This window comes from Amphiura filiformis, chromosome 2 (assembly GCF_039555335.1).
Source record: "Amphiura filiformis chromosome 2, Afil_fr2py, whole genome shotgun sequence".
Taxonomy (NCBI): domain Eukaryota; kingdom Metazoa; phylum Echinodermata; class Ophiuroidea; order Amphilepidida; family Amphiuridae; genus Amphiura; species Amphiura filiformis.
In genome coordinates, this window is record NC_092629.1 from 44,807,799 (window position 1) to 44,833,664 (window position 25,866).

The 25,866-nt window shown below is 37.3% G+C and overlaps 3 protein-coding genes across 4 annotated transcripts in view; all 3 read right to left on the reverse strand.

Annotated features, from left to right (window-relative positions):
• LOC140146271 (uncharacterized) overlaps nt 1-25,866 on the reverse strand; it is a 27,742-nt gene continuing 1,876 nt past the window's right edge. Inside the window, exons 1-4 of one of the 2 annotated variants that reach the window (XM_072168056.1) lie at nt 6,393-6,556; nt 3,833-3,964; nt 2,894-3,193; nt 1-1,936 (exon numbers count right to left, since the gene is read on the reverse strand). In XM_072168056.1, coding sequence (XP_072024157.1) covers nt 1,455-1,936; nt 2,894-3,193; nt 3,833-3,964; nt 6,393-6,462 — 984 coding nt within the window. In that variant the 5' untranslated portion in view covers nt 6,463-6,556 and the 3' untranslated portion in view covers nt 1-1,454. Of the gene's footprint in view, nt 1,937-2,893; nt 3,194-3,832; nt 3,965-6,392; nt 6,557-16,353; nt 16,459-25,866 lie in introns of those variants that run through there. The other variant, XM_072168057.1, reaches the window with a different exon arrangement.
• LOC140146273 (uncharacterized) lies at nt 13,762-15,594 on the reverse strand. The gene is made up of 2 exons (XM_072168059.1): nt 15,293-15,594; nt 13,762-14,294 (listed from the first exon to the last, which is right to left on the reverse strand). Exons 1-2 carry the CDS (start codon nt 15,459-15,461, stop codon nt 13,813-13,815), a joined length of 651 nt encoding a protein of 216 aa, XP_072024160.1. The 5' UTR covers nt 15,462-15,594; the 3' UTR covers nt 13,762-13,812.
• LOC140146269 (uncharacterized) overlaps nt 18,833-25,866 on the reverse strand; it is a 20,218-nt gene continuing 13,184 nt past the window's right edge. The window contains exons 3-5 of the mRNA XM_072168053.1: nt 23,537-23,668; nt 22,593-22,892; nt 18,833-21,906 (exon numbers count right to left, since the gene is read on the reverse strand). Of these exons, the coding sequence (XP_072024154.1) occupies nt 21,425-21,906; nt 22,593-22,892; nt 23,537-23,668 (914 nt within the window). The 3' untranslated portion in view covers nt 18,833-21,424. The remainder of the gene's footprint in view (nt 21,907-22,592; nt 22,893-23,536; nt 23,669-25,866) is intronic.

Genomic DNA, 25,866 nt, shown 5'->3' on the forward strand with positions numbered 1-25,866 from the left:
TACGGACTCTGTTGGTAATTTTTATAATTTTGTTTTAAAAGGAACTCAAACGTATTTTACAAATAAATTGATCTACTTGCCGCACACGAATACATCAAATACTTTACCATTTAACGGCTTCTTGTTTTAAACAAAAGCAAAGAAAGAAGTATAATGAAAAATTTCAACCAAAGTAAATAACTTATTAGATCTTTAGGTACCGTTTATTTTTTACGCCAGAGGGGAGTCTTGAGGGGAAATCTGATTTGTTTACCTGTACCATTAGGGAAAATGTTAAGTTTTCAATGGAAAAAAGGTAAAAACAAGGATAAATCCGGACGCGGGTAAAACGCGGTTTTTTTTGCAATTCTATTGAATGTGTGTTGCAGCTTACAAAAGACCTAATCAACACATACGTGTATACTATTCAGAATAACAAAACCTTTGGATGGCACTTTCACAAATCATGTCTTTCTTGTTGCCGATTGCCTAATTTTGTCAAAGATCACTCGCAACAATAGCCCGGAGTGTCATTCGCGGTTAAACACTTCCACATACACCTTTAAAACCTTGCACTATTGTATTGAACAGAACAAATCTAGGGATTATAATTGTTTGTACATGTGTTGTAAATATACATACATTGAAATTTATTGGCATGTATAAAAGAAGAAATATAGGACAACACCGGTGACACTCATTGAAGATATAGCCTTTTTTCCAAAAAGACCTAAATTTTTATCAGGTTTGGGAGAAAAAACCTATATCTTCAATATGAAAGTTTTTAAATTTTCCATTGGTCGTCGACTTTTCATCCCAGCTACATACACCTAAAGTACATATCATTAGATTCATAAAGTTTACTTCGAGGACTGTTAAAAATAAAAATAAATGTCAAATTTTAATCATATCGCAACTTTCAAAAATGCCAAATTATTTGATATCAGAAGGACATTCCTCGTTTTAAAAATGCAAGTTGATATATCTGGTCTCACAAAAAAAACACCGTAAAAACGTCGTTATCCGAGCCCTTAACGAACCTTCAAAAATTATATGTGGCCAGACCAGACCAGGATTCGTCAGGATTATATCAGAGACAAGCCAGATTTTTTTAGTAAGGTTTTTATGTAAACTATTTATTCAGTGTAGATCTATTAAGGGCACATACTATTTATCCATAAAGCATATTCATTTGATAACATAAACGATCCTGTAACTTAATTAATACCAATAAGAATATACGTTTTTTCGATTCTCCTAAATGCTAGGTACCAATAAGTTATTGGAGTCGAACGGAGTGTGATACGGAAGCAATTTTATGAAATATAAAAATGGAAGCAAAATGCCTGGAATGAACGTAATACGACAAACTTTGTGTTAACAAGTTAACAAAGCGGCAAGCATGAATTTTACAATAAGCAATGAAATAGCAAATTAAACCACGTGTTCTGATATAAGACATTTCTAAAATGTTATCATTTCGTGCAGACGACACATGTCAGCTCTGCTCCGTTGATATAAGGAGCACATGGCAAATTACTGCCATCACATCGCCCTTCAACTGGATAAAGCAAAACTCCATCCTGGTTAGAGACACTACTATCCGATCTTACTTCTGGATTTCGGTCAACGCAAACGAACTCAGTGCTACTGTGGGAGTATCTCTCAGACATCAGGTATCCATGGTATTCTCTATTCCACCCCGATGGGCACGTCATTTTTGCAGGGATCATCATCAAGATGCCCCGATTGGTAGCAATGCAAACGGCACAGGGAACGTCGTGGTCGTGTTTGCCTGCAAATGGTGGGAAGTCAAATATTTGGTATTCAGCAGAGTAGACAGATCCCCTATTGGTATGTGCACCTGCCTGATAATGGTCATATTCAGGAGTATCCGGTAGACAGAGATAATTAGAACCACTGCCTGACTGCCTGTAATGCTTCCCTCCAGCAATACCTGTGAGTACAATGGAGTAAAAATCATAATTAACTGCAATGGCTCGTAGTAATTGTGGTTGGATTGTTTTTGTCCTGATGTCGTGTTTGCCTTATTTACTGAAATAATTAGCATGTCTATAGCTGTATTATGGTCTTCACAATGAAGGTGTACTACACTGCCAAATCATTGTATCAAGGTAAACCCAATATTGAAAGACCAGATACCCAATTCCTATCCATGTGTCCTCTTTGCATCGACAGATTTTATTTTTATCTAAAATTGTCAGCGAAAATTCAGTTTAGGATTGAGACATGGTGTAATTAATATTCCTACCCAAACATGCATTGAAACTGTTTTTGAATTCTAGAGTTTTCCTAATCAAGATTACTGGGAGTGCGAGTTTTCCAGCAAAATAGGAGTTCATCAGCATTAAACATTCGGTAATCCGAAACGAACTGATTATGCTTATTTGCTTGCTTGTTTGTTCGTTGTTTGTTGTTACAATTTGTTTGTTTGTTTTTGAGATTTGCAATATTTTCCCTCATTCGATTTCTCGATCCATCGAACAATTGAATATTGGTAATTGCAATTCCAATGTGTTTGCATAAAAGTGGTCACTTATATATTCAACTAGAAATAGCTCATATTTTCTGGAGATGACCTTTATACACCTTAATACCATAATCTGTTTCAATCCAGAGTATCCAACGACACATCACTGCTTCACAAAACACTTTGTCAAAATTGTGAGTTATGGGTACTTGGGGGTCACATATAGACCTAAACATGGTGAGTAAATGTAAATGATTTGTATCATGTTAATTTTCTATCAAATAACTAAGATCTCCATCAGTGCAACGGGTTCGCATTTTGTGTGGACTTGGAATCTTTCCGACATAGACGCTGTGTTTAGGGTTGAGAGCAGTGTTGTGTGATGATGTGCGTATTGTCTGAATTAATCTAATCTTCACTTACCTGCATAACCCAGCTCCGACGTTGAAGGACAGGTAGTTCTTCCCCATCGAATGTACACAGAACCCGTAGTTCCGGCATTTATTCCAGGTGAACCTCGGGGCCCTACAGGACCTGGGAGCCCTGGTAATCCATCCACAGCAGAGAGTCCGATGGGTCCAGGTGGCCCCATCTTTCCCGGGGCACCTATGGGACCAGCTGAGCCTTTTATACTTGAATCAATACTAGGCGGTCCAGGAGGGCCTGGAGGGCCAGATGTAAGTTGATTTGTACCGGGGAGTCCTGGAGGGCCAGGAAGACCATCTGTTGAAGATCAAGATTGTGATTTTGCAAATTAATAGCACGAAATTTATCAATACGAATTAATTAATTCGCTTAATGATCATGGACAGCGCGATAACCAGACAACTGAGCAATGATTTCCACTACCACAAAATACACACAAAAGAATAGGAATTTTATAAACAAAATGGGTGAAAATCACTTCAAAATTTGTGTGTGAAATATCATAGTTCGGGTGAATGAGTTTCTTTAACAATGTTTGTAAAATTAACTTTAAAACTATTGCCGACGGCAGCAAATATCTGTCGATGAAACTTTTGCAACAAAATACACAAACTTGTAAAAAGTTCTCAAAATGTTGCATCCGTGGGAGAGAGACCGTTCTTCCATTCAAAATGTTTTAAACTACAGGATCTTCAACAGTGTTAACTTCGAATTGATTCATTCGTATTAGTAAATTCTGTTTGATGGGGTAAAAATTAGCACAGGCCATATATTATAACCAAAATTGGTCATTTCAGGTACAGGGAAAGATTTCCCTCGTTAACTACAACTATCATGAATAATTGTTGAAAACGGGATCTGTATCATAATGACCAATCTCCGTTTCATGCAGACAATCTAAAGAATTCTCAATATGAATGTTAAATATAATCTTACTTTGTCCATCACGGCCGTCTCGTCCTGGATGTCCGTCATGACCATCTCGTCCTGGAAGCCCTTGGAAGAAGTACTTGACGAAATCAAGATTTCTATTATCTGTAGCTGATGAGACAGTAGAAGAGTCGCCATCTACGAATAAAGGAAGGAAAACTCTTTTATTTAAGTTGAGCTGGGTAAACAGTAAATAATAATAAATAATAATAATAAATTTTGGATTTATAAAGCGCCTTTCTCCAGATCTTAGAGGACTCAAAGCGCTGTAATTTCGCTGCAATGGTGAATCATCACAATCAGATCGCATCAACTAGGCCAGTTGCTGCCGAACGGCGCACACCTATCCGCATTTAGATTGTAACATCCACCAATTATCTGTGCAGCTCCCCAAATATTCCATTGGGTGAAGGAAGTTTTTGATAACCAAACAACTAATCACCGATTTTGGCGATACAGGAGGAAACCGGAGATCCCGGAGAAAACCTGCGAGAGCGAGCATGGAATCGGGATAAACCAAGTGCACATGAGTCCTTGGGCCGCGCCGGGGCTTGAACCCGGGACCTCAGTGGTGCAAAGCGAGGGAACTACCGCTGCGCTAACTCGCCCTCCCAGTATTAAAATGAAATGTTCACTACCGTATTCTTTCTCTCTAGTGTCTTTCTAAATTTTCTAAGAGAGTGTCAGACAGAGATACAAGGTGGGTCATTGATAGTCTATAGGCTTACGAGATATATTTCAAATATGTCATTTTTCGGGTAGATTCTTTGCATTCATGTTTAAACACATCTAGAAACATCACTGATTAAGAAAAAATGGGTGCCAGTTTTTCATTAACATTTAGAGTCTCCATTTTGAATTTCAAAATACTCGCCAATTTAAAAATAATAAATTACCAATTAACCATTACTATTCATTCAAATGTCATATAATATCTATTATATTTTATCTAATCTCATATTAATGGGTCAACGATTCATTGGAAACAAAATAAGAACACTAGAAATACTCCAAATTAGCAAAAATCCAAGATGGCCGCCATATTTCAGGCTTTTTACGTAAAAAGAACTTTTGAACCAATGGGCATTTGAAGATGCTTTTGATGACTAACCATATGCTTTGGCATATGAGGTTTCCAAAAATAACAACGTATTTACCATGTTTATGCTTGGAACACTTTTTCTAGAGTCTATTATTGCGACAAAACTATCTGATTCACATGCTTGGAACTATCTACCTGTTCCAATTTCTAACAATTATGTCAATTAAAATTCATCCATTTGTTTAATTGTTTGCTGTCTATTATTATCTTGTTCTTTGAATTGTTTTTATCATGTTTTTGTACGAGCTTTGCCCTCCTGGGAAAAGCGTATTTTTTAAATCCCATGCAATGTAATGATATGAATCAGAGGTGTCAACGTTCAAGTTACTGATTCATTTTCCTAATTGTTATTGCTTCAATGATCTTCTAGATCCTGGGAAATCTTGCCCGGAGATGGAGTAACCTGAGAAAGAACCGTAAGTAGTTTACTGTCTACATGTAGGTTTCATCACCCCAAGGTCAGAGGGCCAAGACAAGTTGGTTTCAATACCATATCCTAGCGCCAGATATTATAAGGCTGACATGGGCACGGCGGGATATATATGTGCAAGCCCTGAGTCGGTGCCAGTTTGTCAAGATTTTTTTACCCGTCATAAAAACACGTTTACTCCCCCAACGACCTGAGCTAATCATAGCGATATCCTTTGTGCTCATTTTGGTGATAACATTTTTATCCCAGCACCTTACCCGGGGTAAGACCGGCCATCAAAGATGACCATAGAGGGGGTGGTGGTGAGGCCCCAATGATTTCCACTTTGCTATTGTGAAATTATTTCAAGAGCTTCTGACTCTTTACTGTTAGTTAGGTGAACATAGTCATTTCCTTTTATATTTAGGATTTTTGTAGATCTTTACCCAAAAAACAATTTTGCTTATACTTTTGTACATAGCCAGAATTGTCTAATGCATGGGCGCTCTCACAATATGACATCATAACGACATTGTGTGGGGAATGTTTGAACTTGGTATCAATGGATAGAGGAGACCCATAGCTATACATTCGTAGCAAATATAACGCTATAACATTTATAATTGAAAATTAAGGGGGTCGCAACAACACCCTTTTTCGTAGGTCGTGTTACAAAATATGGCTCAGTAGTTCTAGAGTTAAACAAAAAAATCTTTGCATACCCAATGTGGACTCCACTTGGACAGAAAAGAGAGCAAAGAAACTCTTCACCTCCACATAGAACTTCATCGGATGATTCATCTCCTTTGCCACTACAAGCTAGTGCCATCAGAGTTGCGGGGCTTGCTTTCATGAAAGTGACAAATCAAGTTGAGCATTTTCACTATCCCTTCTTTCCCCTTTTTTTGGATATGTCCTGACGTATCACAGCCCGTACAATTAGCGTGAGCACTGCGCCCAACAGCGCACGCCATTCTATATCAATACACAGTGTTATGAGTCTTATTTGTTCCTCCTTATATAAGCCGAGGAAACTTTAATATAGGCTTACTCACTTTGATTATCTTGTTGCTTACTGGGTAGCACCAGCGAATCGATGAAAAGAAGCACCAGAACCAACTTCATTTTAATATGTATGTAGGTATATTTCAAACTAACGGAGAAAGTGTATCCGATACTTTATCGACCGGCCACTATATCAGGCTGTACGTTGAGCGTTCATAAATGTAATTTAATCTACAACATTACACCAGCGTTAAATATAATAACGACGACGTTAAGTTGGCATCGACTTTCTATACCATTACATGTTCTGTACATACTCCCTCCGTTGAGAAATTAAGTAACAGTGTGAAACGTGTGTTGCTCTATACAACATCTGTTCTTAAAGTTAAATGGAAGCAATAAATCGTCAATTTGAGTTTAAAAAGTTAAAAACAAACATCTTTTATCATATAGCCGATATCATAACAATGATTATTTCTATTTTACACTTTATATTGTACACACGCGAAGTGACGTTGCTACAATAGCCTGTACCATTCACTGCCAAGTTTTGGATTGAACCGTTGAACCAGCACGTAGAACACGACAGGGTTGTTGTTGAGATTAAACTTTGCAGGAGCTATTTTTGGTAGAAATGTCACTGCACGTTGCCCAGTGTCTTGAGTTACGGGTCGCAGTGGGGAGGTATAATTTCCAAATTGGGTGCCATAAAATAATTGCCGCTCCTCTCGCCACCTCGGCCAAATTTTGCTACTTCAGTGTATGACATAAGATCAATTACGGCATCGTATATGACTTTTTAGTTTTAGATCTCGGTTTTGGGTATTGCATGTAAAGTATGTATTGTAAAGTATGTTTTCTTTACGAGTTGGTGGAGCAACATACATCAATAGGTATTAGATGGTTTATCAATGGCGTGTTCCTCCGTTGGCTAAAAGTAACATGTTTTTAAACCCGAGGACATTTGGCGCGGACTAGGAGGTCGATTGTTGATTCGCCACGCCTTTGTACTTTCACTGCTTGTACGGCATTGGCAGCACAAAAAAACCTGCTTTTGATGGATGAAATTTTGTGATAAAATCGAGCTAGAAGGGTTTTTTTTTTTATAATTTTATGAACTGATAATGTTTTAATATCAAACGTCAGTAGTGCAAGTGCTATAGGGCTAGGAAATAAGATAATCAGGTCCCCCCTATTGTTAGAAAATCCATCGCAAAAGTAGCGTCATGAAGAATTTTAATGTTGCTTTAATGTTACCCAGTTCGTTGTTTCCAAATGATTGGAAATACTCACAATTTACTGTTGATAGAATTTTCAGCTTGCTGTCATCTATTAATAAGACACGAATGTGTATTGTGTGCGCCATATGACTGATTTTGCTGGTAACATTGTCACTCTTGCATGACAGTTGAAATATGTGGGGCAACATAGTCGCGATAACCATCAACACTCTCGAGCAGACGAGTACAACGCACTGTTATCATTAATCTCAAAATGCACCTGGGTAACGAGATGCGTGATAAAATAAGCAACATTAATGCTGCACACGCACTGTTGAGGCAACACTTTGAGCGACCTAGTTCTAACAAGTTTTAATATGAAGACCCACTGACCATGCAGTCCTTGTGTTCAAAATCGTGACAGGATGATCGTAAAAAAATGTGATACCGATCATACCATTAATTACGTGGTTGGCTATGTTTGCAATAACAACATCAATGTTCTTGTGCGGTATTTTTTCAGATGTGGCAGTCCCCAAATCAAAAAATTAGGTGAACATCGAATTGATTTGAAATGTTTGTATAAAATATTATTAACGCAATTCTGTAAAGATTCCGATGTATGAAGGTGATAGAAATTAAGAAACAACTAATACGCGCGATGTGCCAAGTCAATTTCAAGGTGTGTACATAATGACGTGAATTTACAACGTTTGCATAATTTGCTAGCTATTGCTTGTGCTCAATCCTGATAGCGCAATAAGAAGAGTTTGGTATTAAAGTGTTAGGTTATATGCATCTTCGATCAGTTATTCTATAACCAATATCCCCCGGAATATCTCCATCGTGTGTGAAGGACTTCATGCAACGTTAATACGTGTTTATCTCATTCCTACATCTAAGCTGATTAACAGAATAAGATTCTAATAACGTGAATAATAACGGAAAATGCATTCCAAGAAGCATGACATAGTTTTACAATGCCGGGTTCTTTTATTCATATCTTTTTACCCCTTCTTTTTAGTAGTCAAAGTGCAAACAGAACATTAGCAGCAAAGAAGCAAAATTATGTTGATAAAAATACATGTACTATCATCGACGCTTGGGTGTGCCTTTAGCTAACAATGTGTATAGCTATGTAAAACCTAAACATTACATTGTTCTTAAAAGTCACTGTGTTTCAAACGACACCAGGAACTTCATTTTGATAACATGTGTTGACAAAAGATTATACCGTCTACAGGAAGCAAAATAAGGACCAGTAGTCATAAGGGTCACTAGACATAATCTAAAATATGGTTTGCTAATCCAAAACTAATATAAGGTTTGCTCGCCAGAAGTTAATATCAAAGTATGTCAACCTTGTAAAAAACACCGAAAATATCGAGTATACCTCCAAACTAATTCATCACCATCACAACACACATTTTAACACCGCTTAACTTTTAATGTTATTTACGTGTTCACTAAATATTTGCAAAAATAATTCTGTGTTTACTGGAATAGCATATTTTTCGTAGCAGTTTTGTGTTCAATGTGTATGACTTCATTGTACTAAACTGAATTGAATCATCTCCATGTGGAACAATGTTCCACCCGTTCAATGCCACAACACAGTCCTAGTTTATACAATTCTGTAGTTGTAGAATTCACTAATGTATACCCTGCGATATGCATTAAGTTAATATCTGCTTCTGGGAAAGTGACATAATTTATATAATAATTTATTCGCTATTTTAATTCTTCTTCAAAAATAAAATATGAAAGTGACATATCATCTTCGACCTGAAAACATAAAAAATTGTGTTTTGGCATCTCAATTACTAATTTTCTGTGGGCTGTTTTCTGCTGAGATAAGTGTTCTCCTTTGCCACCCACATGTTTCTATCACCTTGTCATATCAATAGCGATATGTTATGCATTCTATATTATGTTTTAGTTGGGGTTTTTGCCGTATAAAAGGCGTATCTTTATGGCATTTCAGCAAAAAAGCCAAGTTATTATTGTCATAGATATCATAACCCTAATTCAGAGAGGACATCGTAATCCTCTGCAACATTTCTGCTTATAACTCAAAGAAGCAAAATTGGCGGTGATCGGGTTTTTAACAATAAACCAAATCTTCCCACCTCTTCAATTCCCATTAGTTTGATAAGATGTCCTACAATACGATGGCCATATTACGAGAGTTTTAAAGTGTAGCACTAGTATAATAGGATTCAATTCGATTGATCTGACTGACTGACAGCGGAATTTACCACAAACGTAATGACACCTTGGCTCTCAATACTGCATTTCTTTAAAGTTACCTTAACCAATGTCTTTTATAGACAGGAAACTCGCTACTTTTGGATTAATTCAAGAAAATATTACTTTCTCCGTGCATGTAAAGTGAAAGAAGAAACATGAGCTCTTTCTAACACAGTCCTTTTAATTCGGTTTTTACTTATAAGTGTAGTTTCGATAGAATAAGTCCTTCTCATAAACAGGTTTATCTCGAATAAAACGCACACGGATCTGTGGAAAGTTATAACCGGTCGTTTCTAGTTTCCAGTCGTTTGTTATTTCCAGATGCTTTAACGTACTTTCTTGGAACAAATTAAGATACGCTTCGAAGAAACGTCATTCCTTTCAATTCGGATATTTGTGCTGAACTGTGCCAGCTGCTCTGACTGACAGAGATCGGATTTACCACAATCGTAACGACATCTTGGCTCTGCATCCTGCTTATCATTGTTTATACTAGGTGTTTCATTGCTTTAAAGTTCTATTAACCAATCTCTTTTCTAGACAGGAAACTTGCTACTTTTGGATTAATTCAAGAAAATATTACTTTCTCCATGCATGCAAAGTAAAAGAAGAAACTTAAGCTCTTTCTAACACAGTCCTTTTTTATTCGGTTTTTACTTATAAATGTAGTTTCGATAGAATAAGCCCTTCTTATCTGAACAGGTTTATCTTGAATAAAACGCTTCTATAATAGAGATATAAAAAAAACTAATTTGCATCTGACGTCAGAGCAAAGACGCGCCGTGATTGGTTGTCGATCTGCGCAGTACGTCTAGTCTAGTTTAGTCAGAATTTCAGACGCGAACTGGTATTTTGTATCTCTGTCTTTCATTATACCACACGGATCTGCAGAAAGTTATAAAATGGTCGTTTCTAGTTTCCAGTCGTTTGTTGTTACCAGATGCTTTAACGTACTTTCTTGGAACAAAGTAATACACGCTTCGAAGAAACGTCAATCCTTTCAATTCGGAAATTTGTGCTGAACTGTCGAGCAAAGCTTTAATACTTTGATTTTCTGTTTCACAGCCTTCTTTACTTTGTTCCTTTTGTAAGCAAAGTTTTCTATTTTGCTGCTGCTTTTTTCAGCCCAAGAATGAGTCATCCACATTGTTATTCTTAACAAATGAAAAAAAGTTGATGGCTCCCCATACAGGCACGAAATAAAATATTTCTTGTTTTAATTGACTAGTTAATTATGTGGTATCTAAACCGGTCATCAGCTAACGCGACTCAGAAGACACATAAGTTATAGCGTTGTTTGTTTATTCTCACATGTATTAACTCTCACTGACCCAGATCTGAAACAGATACCATTTCTTCTTTTTTATTCTTCTCCTGGTTTTTTTCAGAAGTTTACATTTATCTCTGAAACCCATTTTAACAGATCCTAAACCAAGTACTGTTTTTTCAAAGGGTGGGTCCATGGAATATACTAATTTTTCAGACAAAACATTTTTACAATGTCAATGATGTATTCGTCTTCTTATCAGTGATGTTACAGCGTAGATTCATTTGGCAAGTCACACGAGTAACGTTAACTTCTGAAATAAACCATGGAGGAGAGAAGGATGTAAAGTATACTTTACTATCCGGAGATTTTACGTTGCCATGTATTGTAGACCGAGGAGAACCGAAGCAAGGAAAGTCTACTTTAGTATCGTAAGATGTTACATCGCCACGCTTCGAAAACAAGGGAGAACCGAAGCAAGGAAAGTCTTCTTTAGTATTACGAGATTAAAAATTTATCAGGTTTTGTAAAAAATAAAAACAGGACGAAGCATGGAAACTCTATTTTAATATCACCGCCAGGTTTGGTGAACCAAGGAGTCTACTTTAGTATCCTGAGATTTTACATTTTAGCAAGTTTGTAAAATAAAGGAGGCCCAAAACACGGAAGTTCCATAACAAGGTGGTTTTGATTTTTATCAATGAAGGGCCGAAGTGTCTAAGCCTATAAACAGGCTTTAATATTATGGGGCTGATGCAGGACTTCCACAAAATGGAACTTTTTAGAATAAAATGTTTTATGATAAAAAAAACCGTGGACCTTTTGCAGATTTTCTCCAACTGCGTACGGGCCTGGAAACATCGAGGCATTCTATTTTGAATAATCATATAATGACAAATAAAAACTGCTAATAATGAACTAAATTTGTTAATAAAATAATCCAATACGCACACATGACATGACACGACTAAAACACGGATTCTGTTGTTAATTTTTATAATTTTATTTCAAATTTTAAAAATAAATTGACCTACTTGTCGCACACAAATGCATCAAATAGCTAACCATTTAACGAATTCCTATTTAAAACAAAATACCATAGGGTATTAAATAAAAGGCACTAAAATGCCCACGTGACCCATGGGCGCCGCCATACCAAGACCACCAAGTGATCAGTAGGTGTGCTACAATGTTAAGAGATAGGAATTTTTCAGACAGATATCATCAAAATTGCTGAAAATTTAAAAGGCAACTTAATTATACATTCGGGGATTATGTTTTTAGTATGTTTTCAAGAAATAAATTTTGACAGTTTTGACCAACGGAAAAAAGTTATTGACGGAAACTCTTACAATAATACTACAAAGTTGCAAAAAATGACAAATTTGCTAGAAAATATGGACATGCATCCCGCGTTTCCAATTAAAATACACAGGAAGACCACCCGCTGTGCCAAAGGTCACTTTTCCAGACATCCTGTCTAGACGCTGTAATGTCAGCGCCCATCTGGTCACGTGGGCATTAAATTAAGTGCCTTTATTTAAATGCCCTAAGACGACTGATGAAAGCCCAACCAAAGTAAATATCTCTTTAGATCTTTAGGTACCATTCAATATTTACATTTTTAGTCTTGAGTTGTAAAACGTTGTAGCAGTGTTGTAATACACAACCTTGCTAAAACAACGACCTTGTAAAACGTTGTAGCAGTGTTGTATATAATACACAACCTTGCTAACACCACGACGTTGTAACACGTTGTAGCAGTGTTATAATACACAACCTTGTTAACACTACGACGTTGTAAAATGTTGTAGCAGTGTTATAATACATAAGTTAGCTAACACCACGTCGTTGTAAAACGTTGTAGCGGTGTTGTAATACCTTATACATTCTTAAACACCACGACGCTGTAAAACGTTGTAACGATGTTGTAATACACAACCTTGTTAACAAAACGACGTGGTAAAACGTTGTAGCAGTGTTGTAATACACAACCTAGCTTACACCACGACGTTGTAAAACGTTGTAGCAGTGTTGTAATCCACAACCTTGCAAACACTACGACGTTGTAAAACGTTGCAGCAGTGTTGTAATACATAACCTTGCTTACACCACAACGTTGTAAAACCATGTAGCAGTGTGGTAATTCAGAACCTTGATAACACCACGACGGTGTAAAACGTTGTAGCAGTGTTTTAAAAATGCAATTCGATATGCGATATATGCTCTCAGGTCCCACAACAAAATACATTATGTCGCTTTCCGAGCCCTAGCTTAACGAACCTTCAAAAATGATATGTGTCCAGACCAGACCAGGATTCGTCGTGATTATATCAAAGACAAGCTATATAGATTTTATCTTATAAATATTGTGATATAAACTATTTTTAGGTGTAGATCTCTAAGTGTACATACTCTTCATTTGATAACATAAACGATCCTGTAACTTAATTAATATCCATAACAATATAGGCCTATATGTTTCTTCCGATTCTCCTGAATGACAGGCACCAATAAGGTATAAGACTCGAACGAAGTGTGATCCGGTTACCATTTTATAAAATATAAAAATGGAAATAACTGCTTGGAATATCAGAATGAACGAAATACGTCAAACTTTGTGTTAACAAGTTAACAACGCTGCAAGCATGCATTTTACAATGAGTAATGCAATAGCAAAATATTAATTAAACCACGTGTTCAGATATTAGACATTTCTTTTAAAAGATGTTATTATTTTGTACAGACGACACATGTCAGCTCTGCTCCGTTGATATAAGGACCACATGGCAAATTACTATCGTCACATCTACCTTCAACTGGATAAAACAGAGCCCCATCTTGGTAAGAAGCACTACTATCCGATCTTACTTCTGGATTTCGGTCAACACAAACGAACTCAGTGCTACTGTGGGTGTATCTCTCAGACATCAGGTATCCATGGTATTCTCTATTCCAACCCGATGGGCAGGTCTTTTTTGCCGGGATCATCATCAAGATGCCCCGATTAGTAGCAATACAGACGGCACAGGGAACGTCGTGATCGTATTTGCCTGCAAATGGTGGGAAGTCATATATTTGGTATTCAGCAGAGTACACATATCCCCTTTTTGACTGCACACCTGCCTGGTAATTGTCATATTCAGGAGTGTCGGGAAGACACAGATAATTAGAACCACTTCCTGTGTGGCTGTAATGCTTTCCTCCAGCAATACCTGAGTGTGCAATGTAGTAAAAATCATAATTAATTGAAATGGCTCGTACTAGTCGTTATTGAATTGTTTTTGCCCCGATTTCGTGTTTGCCTTACTGAAAGAATTAACATGTCTGTAGCTTTATTATAATATATCTTCACAACGAAGATGTACTACACTATGCCAAATCATTGTATCAAGGTACACCCTATATTGAAAGACCAGAGACCCAGTTCCTATCCACGTGTCCTCTTTGCATGGCCAGATTTTATTTTCATATAAAATTTTCAGCAAAAGTTCAGTGTGTACTTAAAATTAAGACATGGTGTAATTAATATTCCTAACAAACATATGCATTGAAACTGTTTTTGAATTCTAGAGTTTCCCTCAAGATTACTGGGAGTGCGAGTTTTCGACCAAAATAGGGGTTCATCAGCATTAAACATATCGGTAATCCTAATGAGCTGATTATGTTTATTTGTTTGTTTGTTTGTTTGTTCGCTTGTTTGTTTTTACATTTTGTTTGTTTGTTTGATTGTTTTTGAGATTTGCAATTTTTCCCTCATTCGATTTCTCCATTGAACAATTAAATAATGGTAATTGAAATTCAAATGTGTTTGCATAAAAATTGTTACTTATATTATATTCAGCTAGAAATAGCTCATATTTTCTGGAGATGACCTTTATACACCTTTGTACAAATCCAGAGTATCCAACGATACATTACTGCTCCGTAAAACTATTTGTAAAATGTGAGTTTTATCAGTCATATAAAACCCTTCTTGACACTGTGTTGCCAAGTATGTGGGTAGTTGGGGGTCACATAATTATATACTTTAGCATGCTCAGTAAATGATAATGATTTCTATCATGTTAATTTTCTGCCAGATAACTATATAAGAACGGGTTCTCATTTTGTGTACACGTGGAATCTTTCCCACATAAAAAAATTTGATGCTGTGTTTGCAGTGTTGTGTGATGCTGTGCGTATCGTCTGAATTGATCTATTCTACACTTACCTTCATAACCCAGCTCTGACGTTGAAGGACAGGTAGTTCTTCCCCATCGAATGTACACAGAACCTGTAGTTCCGGCATTTATTGCAGGTGAACCTCGGGGACCTACAGGACCTGGGAGCCCTGGTAATCCATCCACAGCGGAGATTCCGATGGGTCCAGGTGGCCCCATCTTTCCCGGGGCACCTCTGGGACCAGCTGAGCCTTTTATACTTGAATCAATACCAGGCGGTCCAGGAGGTTCCGTGGGGCCTGGAGGGTCAGTTGTAAGTTGATTTGTACCGGGGGACCTGGAGGGCCAGGGAGGCCATCTGTTGAAGATCAAGATTGATATTTTACCAATTAAAAACTTAAAATGTTTTCAAAAGGTTGATTTTGATGACTTTTTAAAAACACAATCATCAACAATAATTGTCGATTTGTTATGACCCAAACTTAATATTCCCAATCATATGAAGTGTCCGCATTTTTTGGTCCTCTGAGCCCTTCTTACCATATGACCGCTTTTTTCGTTCCGTGTCAAATTTCTCACCAAAATATCTGAGTTTCGAATGGTGTCCACACATTCCGTCACTCCAAATCATGTGCCCGGGATGGATTTATCCAATAGATCACACATACATATTATAGAAACTCTTTAGTGTTAATAACTCATTCAGCCAACACAAAAGATGCTCCAAACATGACCAACATGACACCTGTTACCAACTGACAACATTTGACAACCAATTTGGACAGACTGAGGTCACTTTTTGGAAAGCTGGATTCATTAAGGTCATCATTCTGATGTACAAATTCTTCGTAGTTCTAGGGTTAATAAGGTCATTATTCTGATGTAACCAATTCCCCACTAGTGTCATATGTTGCCCTTACTTAGCTGTATGTCAAACAGGTAAATAGTCATTTCAGGGACAGGGAAATTTTTCCATCGTGAACTACAACTGTCCAAAAGAATTGTTAAAAACGAAATTTGTAGCATAATTAATGATCAGTCTCAGTTTTATGCAGACAATCGCATGCGATCTACAAATTCCCAATATGAATTCATATTACTATAATCTTACTTTGTCCATCACGACCATCTCTTCCTGGAAGCCCTTGGAAGAAGTACTTGCCGAAATCGAGATTTCTATTATCTGTAGCTGGTGAGACAGTAGAAGAGTCGCCATCTAGAAATAAAGAAAGGACACGTTCTTTATCCTATTATTTAAGTTGGCGAGAGTAATATTAATTATCATTAAATTAATTTTTGCCATCTTGAACGATTTCCACAAATTCTAATTTTGTTATTCTTCAATCAGAATATTGAAATAATTATCAGTAATAAATATTTTTAAATATTTTTAAGGTTACGCAATATTTTGACAAAATATTTGATGCAGATAGCCACATTCAAAAATATTTTTTGCTGAAAATAAATATCGTAGGAGGAAAATTGACAGTGCATCACAAAGGTAAAAGTACAAGGATCCTTATTAGTAATCGTTTTCAAACACGGCCCCTTTCCTCATCTGTTCATCTGTTTATGGATACATTTGTTCATTCACAATATCATAGTCTAGGAGCTAAATCTCATACGGGCCTTAATTAAGGATTGAGAACAACACCCATGTCTACCAATTTGTTCATGAGGTGTTAGTATAGACCCCCTGGATAACTGCTAGGGGGTGGGGGTAGTGGACTCAAATAATTGTAGGGTATGTTTTTGCTAGAGGTCACGAGAGGTCACACAGGGGTAACAAAATGTATTATTTGTGCTATCTACGATCTATTGTTATTGACTTCTCTTACAAAAACCTCATTTTTAGCCAAAATGACATGTTTTTGGTTGTACGGGGGTCAAATGTCAACTTACTCCGATTTTGTAAAAATGGTGGCCAATTGCTTATCTTGAATCAAGAAACGGTATAGAACTTACCTTCTAAATTGTTTACTTTACTTGTTATGTGCAATAGAATGGAAGTCAGAGATCAACAGTGGCCTATGGCCACCCAATGTCCTTTGACCTTGTTTGCACTCTATTTCAGTAAGTGAACACATTATATAGGCAAAACTATTATTTCTCTGGTACTACTCAGCTACACAAACAATTTGCTACCATTTTCGCTCGCCCAACTTGAAATCGAAGTTGAAATTTTCGTCCATGTACAACCAAAAACGTGTCCTTTAGCCTAAAAAGTGGGTTTTGGTAAGATTGGTCGTAGATAGAACATTTCTATACATTGTCTTAATCCTTGTTATCAGACGAGTAATTCGATAAAAATAAAAATAAATGTTGGTATTTATACAGCGCCTTTCACATGTGAACATGTACCAAAGCGCTTTACATTTATTCCGCCGTCGTTAGAATATGTCAGCTGCCATACAATGCCCAAGGCATGCTCATACCTTTGGGCGGCGCTCAATGGACAGTATTCATAACAGCTCCCCATTTCACACCTGGGGGGAGAGGAGTAATCGAGATAAAGTGCCTTACTCAAGGGCACAACACGATGGCGTCGCCGGGGCTCGAACCCGCAACCTTCCGATTATGAGTCGTAGCCCGTTCCGCTCGGCCACCGTGCTTCCTGATATATATCTCAACAAAATCGGAGCATTTTTTATTTTTTTTACCCCTCTGTGACCTTTCGTGACCTCTAGCGTAGAACGTACCGTATAATTTTAGTCCACTACTCCTAGCATTGATCTGGAGGGTCTATACAAACATATGAAGGTAACAAATATTGGTAGACATGGGTGTTGAACTCGACTATATTTCAAACCCCTTACTCCTATACTCAGATTACTCAGGGTTATAGGAAAACGATTAAAATGTTTTATATGCAAACACACTACAAGCTGTATCAAAATGATTGGTACCCACCAGTTTTCATCAATAATGGATGGGCCTGACACATCAAAATTCAACACAAGATCCAGATAATTTGTAGATTAATTGTAAAACAAGTCATAAACTATACATTCTGGACATTTCAAGCGTATCCAATATTGTATTAGGAAGATACAGGCTTTTCAAAAAACATTAACATTGATGGGTACCAATCATTTTGATACACCCTGTACAACATTTAAAAAATATTTTCAAAATGTTATTGTAAAATGTTTTTTGCAAACATTTGTCAAAACTTAAATAACATTATGTCAGAATATTTCCAGTAGGTTATCAACAAATGTTTTTGAATGTTATGAAAACATTTTATACCCATTATAATTATGTCCTTTGTATAACCCGACATTTAAACGTTTTTTTGGCAATCCTTTTGTGAATGATGTCGAAAACGTTTTGTGTTTGCTGTGTTGGTACGTACACGTGCTTCTTTTTATTACACGTTCCTCAACTACAATTCAAATTTCCCGCCAATATTGACAATTGTGGGTGTATATATAGCAATGACTTTATGCAAATGAGATGACGTAATTCAAAGTACTCTAATGATATATTATGTTGTGTGTTTTGAAATACAAAAGTACAAACTTGTATTTATCATAAGTAACAGTAATCAAAGTCATACTTGAGCGGAGATATAAAAAAATAGTTGCGAGAACATATTGACCGTCCCTCGTATACCTCATTTATCGGGCATCCTGGAGATACATGACCATTGACTTTTTTATTCCTTAGTACCAGACACACAACTTGTTTTATTTTATAACTTTATCAAAGCATTTTCAACTTTAATCCCCCATATGACCTTTAACCTCAATAACTAAATTTGCTTTCTTGGTACCCGGCAGATTCAGAATCTACACACACACACACAAATACCAGTAGTACACAACTTCACGGTTATACTGGGTCTTCAATGATCTCTATCTTCGATTACTATTTTTAGATCTCGTCTCTTTCTCGTGTGCTCTCTCGATCGCCATCTCTCAATGGATGCAACCACTTCAATAAGTTATTAAAACCGTTACTAAAGTTTGTTCGGCTTTAATATATAAGGCGGAAATTAATCGGCTTTTGTTACTGCGCGCGTCAATAAAGTCCCAATTCACGCTCACGTAAATTTACATAAGCCTGCGCTGGCCATGCATTACGCACAGCACAACTAGCGTTAAAGCCCTGCACCCAACCGCGTGTACCTCATTCTATATCAATACGTTGTAGAACGTTGTAGCAGTGTTGTAATACACAACCTTGCTAACACCACGACGTTGTAAAACGTTGTAGTAGTTTTGTAATGTGCAACCTTGCTAACACCGTGACGCTGTAAAATGATGTAGCAGTGTTGTAATGCGCAACCCTGCTGACACCACGACGTTGTAAAACGTTGTAGCAGTGATGTAATGCGCAACCCTGCTGACACCACGACGTTGTAAAACGTTGTAGCAGTGTTGTAATGCGCAACCCTGCTGACACCACGACGTTGTAAAACGTTGTAGTAGTGTTGTAATACACAACCTTGCTAAAACCACGACGTTGCAGAACGTTGTAGCAGTGTTGTAATACACAACCTTGCTAACACCACGACGTTGTAAATGTTGTAGCAGTGATGTAATACACAACCTTGCTAACACCACGACGTTGTAGAACGTTGTAGCAGTGTTGTTATATACAATCCTACAAACACTACGACGCTGTAAAACGATGTAGCAGTGTTGTAATACGCAACCTTGCTAACACCACGACGTTGTAAAACGTTATGGCAGTGTTGTAATGCACAACCTTCCAAATACCACGACACTGTATAACGTTGTAGCTTGAACAAACGAAATAATAATAATAATGTATGCCTCTCTGCTAAAATAATAGTTGTGAAAGGTATATCATCAAGCTATCCTACAGGAACCATAATTACATCATAGGAAACTTTTTGTGAAATTTCTATAGAATTACGATCCAGACGACCGTCCATCTCTTCACGGTCTATGATGACACCTGCCCAAATTATGTCCTTCTTGTTGCCGATTGCCTAATTTGCTTAAAAGATTCCTAGAGATCACTCGAAACAATATCCCGGAGTTTTACTCGCGGTTAAAAACGTTCACATTAAACCTTCAAAACTTTATGCTAGCGCATAGAACAAAACAAATCTAGGTATTATTAGTGTTTGTAAACGTGTTGTACATATACACTCATTGAAAATATTTTGGCATTGTCCAGTGTACAGCCATATCAAAATGACGCACCTGTCGGCTGCTACATGTGTATCTTTTTACATAAACATCTAACGATTAAATAAATAACTCATCTGAAGTGGAGGACACTTCAAATTATCCCCAAGCCACATGGGTTAGGAATGTTTTCTGCATTCCTGAACCATGTGACTTGAAGATGATTTGAAGTGACCTCCACTAGAGATGGGTCTGGTATTTATTCCTTTAACTAGGAAATTTCTAATCCATATATCATGATAGGCCTGCTACCCCGGCCTGCTACTAACCAATATGTACTGCTTGACAGCTGTTTGAATCATGGACTGCTAGCATTCATATCAGTATGATCAGTAAATAGGATTACAATAGATTATAAAACCATAGAAACAAATGGTAGATCAGAGACTTTAATCAAACTATTGTACTGTAAAACACAACGTTGTAACAGTGTTGTAATACACAGCCTTGCTAACACCGTGACGTTGTAAAACGTTGTAGCAGTGTTGTAATACATTATCTTGCTAACACTACGACGCTGTAAAACGATGTAGCAGTGTTGTAATACACAACCTTCCTAATATCTCGACACTGTATAACGTTGTAGCTTGAATAAAAAGGAGACTTTTTACTAGACCAGGATTCGTCGTGATTATATTAAAGCTGTTAGAAAAGCTAGATTTTTTTAAGATTTTGATATAAACTATTATTTTATTGACTGTAGATCCTACTAAGGGCACATACTTCTTATCCATAAAGCACATCCATTTGATAACATAAACGATAGCGTAAGTCCGTAACATTTTTTTTTCGATTCTCCTGAATGACAGGTACCAATAAGTTATTGGCGCCGAACGAAGTGTGATCCGACAACAATTTTATGAAATATAAAAATGGAAGCAAAATGCCTGGAATGAACGTAATACGTCAAACTTTGTGTTAACAAGTTAACAAAGCTGCAAGCATGAATTTTACAATAAGCAATGAAATAGCAAATTAAACCACGTGTTCAGATATAAGACATTTCTTTAAAAAATGTTATTATTTCGTGCAGACGACACATGTGAGCTCTGCTCCGTTGATATAAGGACCACATGGCAAATTACTACTATCACATCGCCCTTCAACTGGATAAAACAAAACCCCATTCTGATCAGAGGCACTACTATCCGATCTTACTTCCGGATTTCGGTCAACGCAAACGAACTCAGTGCTACTGTGGGAGTATCTCTCAGACATCAGGTATCCATGGTATTCTCTATTCCACCCCGATGGGCAGGTCATTTTTGCAGGGATCATCATCAAGATGCCCCGATTAGTAGCAATGCAAACGGCACAGGGAACGTCGTGGTCGTGTTTGCCTGCAAATGGTGGGTAGTCATATATTTGGTATTCAGCAGAGAAGACATATCCTCTATATGTGTTTACACCTGCCTGGTAATTGTCATATTCTGGAGTGTCTGGAAGACACAGATAGTTAGAACCACTGCCTTTATGGCTGTAATGCTTTCCTCCAGCAATACCTGTGAATGCAATGGAGTAAATATCAGAATTATTTTTAAGGCATGAACTAGTCATCCTTGAATTGTTGTTGCCCTGATGTCGTTTCGGTTTTTGCCTTACTGACAGATTTCGTATGTAGCTATGACTGTTTTTTTTTTAAATTCTAGAGTTTGCCTTACTGGGAGTGCGATATTTAAAAACTACCATTAATTTCCAGCAAAATAGGAGATCAGTAGTATTAAACAGAGGTAATCTGAAATGAGCTGATTATGTTTAATTGTTTGTTCGCTTGTTTGCATAAAAATTGTTACTTATAAATTCAACAAGAAATAGATCATATTTTCTGGAGATGACCTTTGTACACCTTTGTATCATGATATGTTTCAATCCAGAGTATCCAACGACACATCACTGCTTCACAAAACACTTTGTCCAGTGTGAGTTTTATCAGTCAAATAAATCCCTTCTTGACCCTGTGTTGCCAAGTCGGTAGGTAGATAGGATCACATACTTTAGAATGCTGAGTAATGTTAATGATTTGTATCATGTTAATTTTCTACCAAATATAATAAGATCTCCATCAGTGCAACGGGTTCTCATTTTGTGTGAACTTGGAAACTTTCCGACATAGATGCTGTGTTAAGGGTTGAGAGCAGTGATACGTGATGATGTGCCGATCGTCTGAATTAATCTAGTCTACACTTACCTGCATAGCCCAGCTCTGACGTTGAAGGACAGGTAGTTCTTCCCCATCGAATGTACAGAGAACCTGTAGTTCCGGCATTTAGTCCAGGTGAACCACTGGGCCCTGCAGGACCTGGGAGCCCGGGTAATCCATCCACAGCAGAGAGTCCGATGGGTCCAGGTGGCCCCATCTTTTCCGGGGCACCCCTGGGACCAGCTGAGCCTTTTATACTTGAATCAATACCAGGCGTTCCAGGAGGGCCTGGAGGGCCAGATGTAAGTTGATTTGTACCGGGAAGTCCTGGAGGGCCAGGAAGACTATCTGTTGAAGATCAAGATTAAGATTTTGCAAATTAATAGCACGGAATTTATCAATACGAATTAATTAATTCGCTTAATGACCATAGACAGTGCCATAACCAGACAACTGAAGCAATGATATCAACTACCACAAAATACACTCAAAATAATAGGAATGCGTGAAAATCACTTCAAAATTTGTGTGTGAAATTATCCTAGTTCGGGTGAATAAGATTCTTTCACAATGTTTGTAAAATAAACTTTAAAAACTATTGCCGACGGCAGCAAATATCTGTCGATGGAACTTTTGCAACAAAATACACAAACTTGTAAAAAGTTCACAAAATGTTGCATCCGTGGAAAAGAAACCGTTCTTCCATTCAAAATGTTTTAAACTACAAGGACGTATTCCCAGATTTCCTTTCTACAGGATCTTCAACAGTGTTAACTTCAAATTGATTCATTCGTATTAGTAAATTCTGTTTGACGGCGTGAAAATTAGCACAAGCCAGAATTGGTCCTTTCAGGTACAGGGAAAGATTTCCCTCGTTAACTACAACTATCATGACTAATTGTTGAAAACGGGATCTGTATCATAATGACCAATCTCCGTTTCATGCAGACAATCTAAATAATTCTCAATATGAATGTTAAATATAATCTTACTTTGTCCATCACGGCCATCTCGTCCTGGATGTCCGTCATGACCATCTCGTCCCGGAAGCCCTTGGAAGAAGTACTTGAAGAAATCAAGATTTCTATTATATGTAGCTGATGAGACAGTAGAAGAGTCGCCATCTACGAATAAAGGAAGGAAAACTCTTTTATTTAAGTTGAGCTGGGTAAACAGTAAATAATAATAAATAATAATAATAAATTTTGGATTTATAAAGCGCCTTTCTCCAGATCTTAGAGGACTCAAAGCGCTGTAATTTCGCTGCAATGGTGAATCATCACAATCAGATCGCATCAACTAGGCCAGTTGCTGCCGAACGGCGCACACCTATCCGCATTTAGATTGTAACATCCACCAATTATCTGTGCAGCTCCCCAAATTCCATTGGGTGAAGGAAGTTTTGATAACCAAACAACTAATCACCGATTTTTGCGATACAGGAGGAAACCGGAGATCCCGGAGAAAACCTGCGAGAGCGAGCATGGAATCGGGATAAACCAAGTGCACATGAGTCCTTGGGCCGCGCCGGGGCTTGAACCCGGGACCTCAGTGGTGCAAAGCGAGGGAACTACCGCTGCGCTAACTCGCCCTCCCAGTATTAAAATGAAATGTTCACTACCGTATTCTTTCTCTCTAGTGTCTTTCTAAATTTTCTAAGAGAGTGTCACACAGAGATACAAGGTGGGTCATTGATAGTCTATAGGCTTACGAGATATTTTTCAAATATGTCATTTTTTCGGGTAGATTCTTTGCATCCATGTTTAAACACATCTAGAAACATCACTGATTAAGAAAAAATGGGTGCCAGTTCTTTCATTAACATTTAGAGTCTCCATTTTGAATTTCAAAATGGCCGCCAATTTTTAAAAATAAATTACCAATTAACTATTACTATTCATTCAAATGTCATACAATATCTATTATATTTTTTTCTAAACTCGTCTTAAAGGGTCAACGATTCATTGGAAACAAAATAAGAACACTAGAAATACTCCAAATTAGCAAAAATCCAAGATGACCGCCATATTTCAGGCTTTTTACGTAAAATTCCACAACTTTTGAACCAATGGGCATGGGAAGATGCTTTTGATGACTAACCATATGCTTTGGCATATGAGGTTTCTAAAAATAACAACGTATTTATCATGTTTATGATTGGAACACTTTTTCTAGAGTCTATTATCGCGACAAAACTTTCATTGTATCTGCTTCACATGCTTGGAACGATCTACCTGTTGCCGTTAGAACGTCCGCCTCGGTTCAAATTTGTAACAATTATGTTAAAACTCATATCTTTATTTAATTGTTTGCTTTCTATTATTATCTTGTTCTTTGAATTGTTTTTATCATGTTTTTGTACGAGCTTTGCCCTCCTGGGAAAAGCGTATTTTTTAAATGCCATGTAATGTAATGATATGAATCAGGGGTGTCAACGTTCAAGTTACTGATTAATTTTTCCTAATTGTTATTGCTTCAATGATCTTCTAGATCTTGCCCGGAGATGGAGTAACCTGAGGAAGAACCGTCGGTAGTTTACTGTCTACATGAAGGTTTCATCACCCCAAGGTCAGAGGTCCAAGACAAGTTGGGTTCAATATCATATCCTAGCGCCAGATATTATAAGCCTGACATGGGCACGGCGGGATATATATGTGCAAGCCATGGTCCCTGAGTCGGTGGCAGTTTGTCAACTCCATGTTCATCTTTGAGTTGCTTAACCCTTGAACTACGAAGATTTTTTTTACCCGTCATAAAACAGGTTTACTCCCAAACGACCTAAGCTAATCATAGTGATATCCTTGCGCTCATTTTGGTGATAAAATGTTCATCCCAGCACCTTACCCGGGGGTAGGACCGGCCATCAAAGATGACCATAGAGGGGGTGGTAGTGAGGCACCAATGATTTTCACTTTGCTATTGTGAAATTTTTTCAAGCGCTTCTGACTCTGTACTGTTAGTTAGGTGAACATACTTTTGTACATAGCCAGAATTTTCCACTGCATGGGCGCCCTCACAATATGACATCATAACGACATTATGTGGGGAATGTTTGTACTTGGTATCATTGGATAGAGGAGATCCATATCTATAAATTCGTAGCAAATATAACGGTATAACATTTATAATTGAAAATTAAGGGGGGTCGCAACAAAACCCTTTTTCGTAGTTCGTGTTACAAAATATGGCTCAGTAGTTCTAGGGTTAAACAAAAAAATCTTTGCATGCCCAATGTGGACTCCACTTGGACAGAAAAGAGAGCAAAGAAACTCTTCACATCCACATAGAATTTCATCGGATGATTCATCTCCTTTGCAAATAC

What these genes read in the sequence shown, in the direction of transcription:
- LOC140146273 (XM_072168059.1), bottom strand. Translation starts at nt 15,461, where the DNA reads ATGGGGCCACCTGGACCCATCGGAATCTCCGCTGTGGATGGATTACCA. An exon ending in GTCAGAGCTGGGTTATGAAG is followed by an intron (nt 14,295 to 15,292) that starts GTAAGTGTAGAA and finishes TTGCACACTCAG; the next exon opens with GTATTGCTGGAGGAAAGCAT.